The 8,369-nt window shown below is 61.3% G+C and overlaps 1 protein-coding gene across 2 annotated transcripts; it reads left to right on the top strand.

Annotated features, from left to right (window-relative positions):
- Positions 1-424: 424 nt before the first annotated feature.
- On the top strand, positions 425-4,484 carry LOC145721913 (DNA dC->dU-editing enzyme APOBEC-3G-like). 2 transcript variants are annotated; one of them, XM_081822499.1, is made up of 5 exons: positions 425-558; positions 1,564-1,708; positions 3,084-3,363; positions 3,844-3,959; positions 4,242-4,484. In XM_081822499.1, the coding sequence occupies exons 1-5, from the start codon at positions 530-532 to the stop codon at positions 4,248-4,250; spliced, it is 579 nt and encodes a 192-aa protein (XP_081678625.1). In that variant the 5' UTR covers positions 425-529; the 3' UTR covers positions 4,251-4,484. The 2 variants fall into 2 exon arrangements, with proteins under 2 accessions (XP_081678625.1, XP_081678624.1); XM_081822498.1 differs by having other exon boundaries at positions 3,057-3,363.
- The last annotated feature ends 3,885 nt before the right edge of the window (positions 4,485-8,369 follow it).

Below are 8,369 nucleotides of genomic sequence, written 5' to 3'. Positions count from 1 at the left end.
AGGCCCCGCCCCTGCTGGCTGCTGAGGGGGGCTCAGGGTGGGGCTGCCCAGGAGCCTGCCCTCCGGGGGCTCTGGGTCCTGGGCCGGGGCCTTCCTCCAGGGCCGGACGCCTGTCCTCTCGCCTCCCGCCTTGCTGGTCCCTGCTGCCCAGAGAGGTCGCACCCTCCCCCGACCTCCTCTGCCCTTGGTCACTCCTTGAGGCTTTCGGGTAGGGCCTTGGCGGAGCAGAGAAACCAAAACCTAAGTTGACCCCCGAGGACCTAGGGATATGACAGCTGACAGAGAAGTTCCTCCTACGTCAACACCCAGGACCTGAGTGGCATGCGTAGCCTGAGTCTAGGAAGGGTGTGTCCCAGTAGCCTGAGTCTAGGAAGGGTGTGTCCCAGTAATGCCAGTTCAGCCGCTTCCAGGAGCTCTGATGGCTTATAAGGCCCCTGGGTCCTTGAAGAGCACCCCAAGAGGACAGCATAGGCGTGACGAGGCCGAGAAGCCGCGGACACAGAGCCAGAGGTGGTGAAGGGACCGAGACATGGATGCGGGTGCAGAGGCCTGGGACAGGTAACCCCAGCCCCCTGCATCACCCCGGCTCCTGAGCCCCTCCTCGGGGCTGTCTGATGGGGACTCGCCACTCCCTCAAGGTCTCCTCCTGGACCCCTGGGGGCTCCTGCTCTTCGTTGCCTCCTTCCTGCTGGCCCGTCCCAGGCCCACCGAGCCCCGTCAGCTGATGCCCAGTCTGCTTGTCCAGCCAGCCTCCCCCAGGCTCCCGGGGACTCATCCCTGACGGTCCCCATCCTTGGCTTCCTGCAGTCCCCTCGGGAATCTACTCTTTCCGCCTGGGGAATCCCTTCTGAGCTGTGGGCCAGGAGGTCCCTTTTAGCGTTAAGATTTCAGTTTTGTAAAGGGTTTGTGGTATTTTCATGATTACAGAAGATCCCATGATTATTTAAGAAGAATAGGCTCTGGTGTTCTCTTTTCGGCAATTGTCCCACACGGGCATGCGTTGGCCCCGACGTACCCCGTGGCACGGGATAACCGTGAAGTCAAGGGGGGAAAGCCCCAGGGTGTCCCTCCACGTAGGGGAGTAGGTCAGCGGGGATGGGATGGGATGGGATGGGATGGGATGGGATGGAATGGGATGGTGAGGCCAGGAGAGGGGATGAGAGCCTACCCTGGGCACAGGGAGAGGCCCCAGCAGAGGGTCTGAGCGCCCTGGGCGGCTCCTGGGGGTCATCTGACAGAGCATTGGGCTGACCTCCCCGGGAGCTCCCAGAAGGGGTCACAGAGGGAGGCTGGGGGGCTCCAGCAAAGCCAGCGGAAGCCCGTCCTCTGTGGGTCTGGCCGGTATGTGGGGTGCAGGGGGAAGGGGCATGGGGCAGAGGATCCAAAGAAACCAGCAAAAGGCAATGAGCCCAGGAGAAATAATTTAGATTTTCAAAGATCGAAGTCTCTTCAGTTTTTATGTAAAATCTCTCTTCTATTCCAAACATCCATCAGCAAGAGGACTCTCGATACTCCAGGGGGAGGCCGTGTCTTTCAGCCTCTCCCCCACCGCTTTGTCCACAGACACCTACTGGATGAGGACACCTTCACCGAGAACTTCCGCAATGATAATTGGCCGCCCAGGACCTACCTCTGCTACAAGGTGGAGCGTCCCGATCAGGGCTCCGGGGTCCCTCTGGGCCAGGACAAGGGCATCCTGCGCAATAAGGTGACCAGCCCAGCCTGACCGCAGCTCACACGGCCTCCCGATCCTGGGGCGTTCGGGGTAGAAGCTTCTGGGTGGACCCGGGAGGGTCTCACCCGTGTCTCCCCTTCGGTCCCCACAGCTGCCACACCTTGGCCTGGAGTCAGGTGGGGACTGTTTCTGCTGTGGTTGCTGGCTTGGAGCCACACGTCAGAAAGCAGTCACGGTGTCCCAGGGCCTGGCACCGTCAGCCCCTGTCACCCCAAGGCCCGGGCTCAGCCTCTCCCACCCGCTGTGCCTCTGAGGAAGGGTTAGGACAGAGGAAAAGGCTTCTGGACAAGGGCTCAGCTTCTTCCCTGGCCCCTGCTTGGGGCAGCTGCTGGCCACAGAACCCGAATTCCGTTGGCTCTCGACTCTCCCCCTGGTCACCAGCGGGGGCCCTGGCAGGACCCCTGCCCACTGCCTGGAGATCCTGCCAGGGGCACTGCTCCCCACTCCGGCATCACCCGGGGACGCCCCCTCGGTCCCCGAGTCCCCATCCCACTCCGCCCACGTGTCTGCGCTTGCAGCGGTGACCTGACTTGCTCCCAGTCCCTGCTTGCCGATCCTTCCCTGGACAGGTCGGACCCATCTCCAAGGTCCCATGAGTCCGGACAATGACATTCATCCCGTGACCCAGGCGCACCTCTCCGCTGGGCGCCCCTACCCCATTCCTCTCCGCACGGTGAGCCCGTTGGCTCACCCGCGGGCTCAGCGCAGGGTGAGGCCCAGAGCAGAAGCTTGTGGAAGTGCTGGTGCACAGATGGGAGTGGGGTTCGGTGGGGGCGGATGGAGACAGGGGTGGACGCCTGCCTGGAGGAAGCACCCGCTTCCAGGGCATCAGGCCGGTGACCTTGGAGCTCTCCTGGCCTCCTCTCTCCCGTCCTGGGGCTCTTCTGCTGCTGTCTGCAGGGCCCCCACTAGGTGAGGGTCCCGAAGGCCCTTCCCTTGGGCACAAGTTTAGGGAGCTCCAGAAACTCAGTGGTCAAGTTGAATCATAGTTTAAAGCAGTCGTTTAAAAGTCAAACTTCCTGCAAATCCCAGGAGAAATGAAATCGCAACCATTTAAATGAAGACCCGTCAGGTCCAGCGCGGTGCAGAGCCCTAGTGAGCAGAGGCAGAGGCAACGTGCTCAGCACCGCTCCTCGGGCCCCTGGGAAACTGTCCGCCTAGCTTGTCTGCCAGTGGTGGGGACCCCGGATCCTGGCGATACTGCCCTGGAACCCCAGTCATCTCCCTGCTGAGAAGGGCTCCCCCTGTATTTTGTGCCTGAGGCCAGCACCCCCCTGCCTCACCCTGGCCCCACCTCCCCCATGTTCACCGCCAATGACAGAAGCCCTTCCTGCTCTTCTGTGCTCAGAGGGCCCAGAGACCTGAGCCCCCCTGCCACGCGGAGTCCTGCTTGCTGGAGCAGATCCAGTCCTGGGACCTGGACCCGAAGCTCCACTATGGGGTTACCTGCTTTCTCTCCTGGAGCCCCTGCACTGACTGTGCGCAGGACATGGCTCAGTTCCTGAAGGAGAACAGCCACGTGAGCCTGAGCCTCTTCGCCTCCCGCCTCTATACCCTCGGACACTATGACGAGGGCTTGCGCACCCTGAAGAGGGCTGGGGCCAGCATAGCCATCATGACCTCCAGGGGTCAGTGTGGGCCTCCCCGGGGGCGGGGGGGGGGGGTGCGGGGGCAGAGGGCAGGGAGAGGCCCGACGGGGGCGGGGGGACTGTTACAGGGCGGTGGGCAGGAGTAGCGTCCCTGGCGGTAGCTCCTGTTGGCCGCCTGCAGAGGGGAGGCTAGAGCCTGGACAGCACAGGACAGCAGGGTCGGTGGGAAGAGAGCCGTCGGGGCAGGACAGGTGTCTCCGCAAGGGGAAGGAGAATGGTGGGCGGACATGGCAGAGAGACTTGGGCCTTCCAGGAAGAAGGGAAGTCAGGCTGGCTGAGGTTCCAGGCTGAAGGAAGAGTCTCGGGGGTCAGGGGAGTGCTGGGGGAGGAGAGAGCGCGGGGATGTGGTTGGGAGGAGCAGGGTCTGTGCCTGAGAGTCAGACACCCTGTGGCCCCCCCCTCCCCGCCCCCCGGCCCTCCCCAGAGCCCAGCTCACGGCCCTCCCCCGCCCCGCTGCAGAGTTTGAGCACTGCTGGAACGTCTTCGTGCACCACAAGGGAAACCGCTTCCAGCCCTGGCCAGGTCTGGACATGGAGAGTCAGAAATTCTCTGAGAAACTGCAGGGCATTCTCCGGGTGAGGTTCCTCCCTCCCTCCCTGCCACCTCCCCTGCCCTCCTCCCTCCTCTCCCCTCCCTGGCTTCTTGCTGCCCCTCTCAGAGCCTCCACTGGGTTCCCTGCTCCCTCCTGGGAGCCGGCTCCACCCCTCCCGCCCCTCCTGCCACACTCCTCTGCTCCCTCACCTCCCTGTGTCCCCTCCCTTCCCCATCTCTGTGGCAGCCAGACCCCTTCTCTGTTCCCTCTGCCCACCGGTCTCACGGCCCGCCCCATGCAACTGCACCTTCTCCTCCTGGAGCAGGGAGCCTGAAGGATGGACCTCAGTCTGGCTAAAGACCACAAGACACCTCTGTGAACCGCAGAATAAAACACTTCCTCCCAAGAAATGCAAACTTGCCCTCCGCCACCATCTCCAGATCGATGCAAAGAAACCAGCAGAAGGCAAGGAGTCCAGAAGAAGTTGTCTTTAAAAACAAAATCTGAGTAGATTTATTTGTCATGGAAACTCTATCTTGGGTTCCAAAGATACATGATTAAGATCGCACTCATCGCTGTCAGAAGAGTTTTCAATTTTTAGAGAAGTAATTACTTTACTCGATTTCAAATGCAGAGCCATGAAAGGGAATCTTAAGGTTCTTCTACCAAAGGTTCTCTCTGGCAATGTGTCATGAAGTCCAGAGAGCTACATAAAGGCTTGCAAACATTCGCAAGCCTGCAAATCCCTCTCCCTTTGCGGTGGGCCCCTAAGGGGGTAGCGGTCACCCAAATTCCCTCTGGTGGGAGCAAGAATCAGCTAAGCCTTACCTGGGGGAGGGGCGGGGGCGGGAGGGATCTAGAACTCAGAAACCTCCCCCCTGCCAACCTATCCTATTGTCAGCGGCGCTGATTGGAAATGACAGCTACGCTGTCAGAGAATAGAAAGAATGAGTCCAAATACTGGGGAGGACCCTTGCATTTGAGGCTGGGGGTGGGCGGCAGGTTCTCCAGTCCTCACCCCTGCTACCTGCCCTGCCCTAGAGAGGAAGCCAGAGGGAGGGGCTTCCCTGCTCAGAAGCTGAGCTCTGCCCCTTCATGACCCAGGCCGCCGGGGACAGAGCCCCCGGGTCAGGGCCCACATAGGACAGGCCGCAGGGCCGGACGCCCCACAGGCCTGGCCCGCCCTCGCGCTCTTCTCTGTGGAGTCCACACCCCCTGAGTGGGGCCCTGGCAGCCGGTGGGTCTGCACAAGGCTTCCTGAGGCCCAGCGCAAGTCCCCGGTCCCTCCTCACAGACTTCTGCTCCCCTGTCAGGGCCTATGGGGTGTCCCAGCCTCACACAGCGAGTGTAAGGGGCTGGGGAGAGGCATCATTGGGGTTGAGACAAGGGAGGGACGGAGAGGAAGGGCTAGAGCACCGTGGTCCAGCGGGCAGGAAGGGCCTCCGTCAGGGGAGGGCAGGCACCCCAAAGGGGAGGAGCTGGGAGGGGTGAAGTGACCCAGAGAGACGGTTGAAAGGAGAGGACAGGGGCAATTTTCTCACCGCCAATGACAGAAGGGGGGTGGGGGGTGCCCAGAGCTGCCGTGGAGGGCGGGGCAGAAGGAGCCTAAGGACAGCCTGCCCCCACACAGCACCTCCTGCGGCCTGCATGGCTCACTCCTGGGGGAAGAGAGAAGGGGGACAGACCCCACAGCTTCGGAGCCTGTGCGTCCTTCAGTGGACAAGAGCCGTGTCCTTCCCCGGACGGGGGCAGACGGGAGACCCCAGAAGCACGGTTCCCACTGGGGACCTGGACCGTACTGAGAGTAATAGGGACTGACCGGGGGCTGTGTGACCGGTCAGTGTCCAGGGCTTAGGACAAGGTTGGACATGGTTGTTCGTCCACACACGATGATGCTGGTGCAGAACAGAGGGGATGTCTCTGCTTCCGGGGATCCCTCAGTCCACAAATCCGCCCCTGTCCTGCCCGTTCTGGCCCCCAGCTTGAGCAGCCAGGGGCTGGGAGGCCGTGCTGGGCGGGCAGCCAGAGTGGTTAAGTGGTAAGTATAGAGGTTTATGCAATTTTACAAGCAACATCCTAATCTCAGATGTGATTTCAAAAGCAAAAAGCAAGGGGCTCCTTTTTAGGGGAAGATGAAGTTATACAGGCTCCTACAGGAAACATTACTTTTCGGAAAGGAAACCCACTTGCCCTTTATTTTCACAGACGGTACTTTCCCGACAATCTAAATCACTCCCCTGTCACGTTATAAGCCCACCATTAACAGGCTTTCTCAATCGTTTATTTAAATAAAGCTTTAAATAGGACGCCATGCGGGCACCCAGTGCCCACACCCGACTTAAGAAATGGACACAAGACAGCCGACCTGGCCCCAGTGGCCCCCGTTTCCTGCTGGCCATAAGGTTCGGGAAAACCTGTCACCCCTGACTTCCAGCTCAGACTCAGGAGGGGCAAGGGAGTCAAGGGAGGAAGACAGGCACAGCCCTGGGAGCAGGGCTGGCCTCTGGCCCGCAGGCGGTCTGCTGCCCCGCACCTGCAACCAGACTGTGCCCACACCTGCAGGCCTGCTTCCCGACGCCCCCCCTCCCCCCGCAGCATGTCATACTCGTTCCCCCAAGTCTGAAACATGTCATAAAAGGAATGCCTACTCTTCAAATCCTGGGAGGACGGCCTCCATATTCAAAAGGACAAGTAACATCCAATATTCTATGTGGGGAGAAGCCTTGATTCGCTTGATCCGAACAATCCTCTAATGGAGCACATTGAGGTTCTTTCCAAATGTTCGGTATTCTCAAGAAAGCTGCGGCGCTGAGTTTTATAGATGCTCTGGCATTTTGGACAGGTGGTTGGAGGAAATCCCCAAAGACTGGATGCTGAAGCTTCGGTGCGCTTGGACAGACTTTCCTGTGACAACCTGCTTGGAGCTCCTCTCCCAGCGGAGGCTGTGAGAGGCGCCTGGGGACACCCCTGCCCCAGGCCCTCCTGCGTCTGGGGTGTCCTGGCAGGGGAGGAACGGGACCAGCCGGCGGCCTGGGAGCAGATCAGCCCCAAACCAAGCCTGGCCACTATTCTGGAACAAAATCCCTGTGTTCCTGAGCTCGCATCACTCTGGAGGAAGGCCCCACCTGCCACAGCTGGGCTCAGCAGAGTCACCCAGTTAGAGGGTCCCATGTTGGCCACCTAAAGCTGCTCCCTAAAGGAGAAGGGGTTCAGGTTGGGACCCGTGGGGTCAGAGGCCACGGGCAGGGGAGAAGCCCAGTGGCCAGGGGGACAGAGGATCAGCGACCTGGGGCGGGGGCCCTGGGGACAGTCATCACACATAGGGGGCCTGAGGGAGGGAGCAGGCAGCCTCTGGGTCTCAGGGTGACCGTGTCCCCAACCCCCACAGACAAAAGCGTGAGATGTGCCCACAAGGACCGGCTGAATTCAGGGCTGGGCTGCCCGGGGCCCACCAGCAAAGGCCACAAAAGCTTCCCAGGCTGGTCCCAGTGGTTGGAGACACAGAGACAAAAAAGCACCTGCCTGGACCCCAGAAAGCCCTCTGTCCCTATTTTTCCTGCCTCCAGTAGCCAGATGCCCCCGGAAGACTTTGTCTTTCTCGGACACGGGGCGGGTGGCCCAAGGCTTACCTATGTTACCATCTGGTGCAACTGGCCAGTGATGCCCGTCTGGCTTCACAACCATGTTCTTCACAGTCAGGCCCCGGGCAGGGACGTGCAGGGAGAGAAGTGCAGCTGTCGGCGGGCTCTTCTCAACCACACACCTGTCCTCCCAGCATGTGTAGCGCAGAGGGGCTGGTGGAGTGGCGGTGGGCGGGGACGACAAAGATGGACACCCCATCCTGAGTCGTCCCCTCGGCTGGCGGGGCCAAGTCCAGACTGCGGGGTATGCGGGCGGATAGAGCGGGGTCTGTGGGATGGAGAGGGGAGGTCCCCGGGTCCTCCCCTGTCTGCTCCAGACTGCGATCTCCTCGAGGGCAGGACGGTGCCTGGCCCGTCCTTGCATCCCAGGTTCCCGCCGGGGTGGGACCCCGAGTCCGGGCTCCTGGGTGCTGTTGAATGGCTGGGGGACACAGTGAAGGACTGACCTAGCCTTGCCTTCCCCGTGGGCGGGAATCTCGCCATGTGGAAATGTGGCCCACACGCTTGGAGAACATTCTGGGGGGAAACTGGAAGCACACAGGGGCTGCCGGGTCCCATGGTACATTTCCCGGAGCCCTGGTTCTGAATGTGCCCAGAAGGTCTAGGTTCCTGACCTGGGCACAGAGACCCCTGCCTGAGGACTTTGTAGCTCGGACCCCACCACAGGTCATCCCCGCAGATGGGCAGGAGCTGGGACCCGGCACGGGGTGGGGGGGCTTCCGGGGATCAGCGGCCAGGCAGGGGTGGTGGGAGTGCCCAGCCAGCCCCCAGAGGGAGGATTCTGGCCTGTGGTGAGTGTGGGGGCAGAGTCC

This window comes from Leptonychotes weddellii, chromosome 5 (assembly GCF_054177405.1).
Source record: "Leptonychotes weddellii isolate Sample4059 chromosome 5, ASM5417740v2, whole genome shotgun sequence".
Classification (NCBI taxonomy): Eukaryota; Metazoa; Chordata; class Mammalia; order Carnivora; family Phocidae; genus Leptonychotes; species Leptonychotes weddellii.
The sequence above is the reverse complement of the archived record's forward strand: the minus strand, read 5'-3'. Positions and strand labels throughout refer to the sequence as shown.

Bases quoted from the DNA above. Each gene is read 5' to 3' on its own strand.
- LOC145721913 (XM_081822498.1), top strand. From the start codon at position 530: ATGGATGCGGGTGCAGAGGCCTGGGACAG. The intron at 1,709-3,056 runs GTGACCAGCCCA...CGCCAATGACAG, and splicing joins AGGGCATCCTGCGCAATAAG to AAGCCCTTCCTGCTCTTCTG. The intron at 3,364-3,843 runs GTCAGTGTGGGC...GCCCCGCTGCAG, and splicing joins AGCCATCATGACCTCCAGGG to AGTTTGAGCACTGCTGGAAC.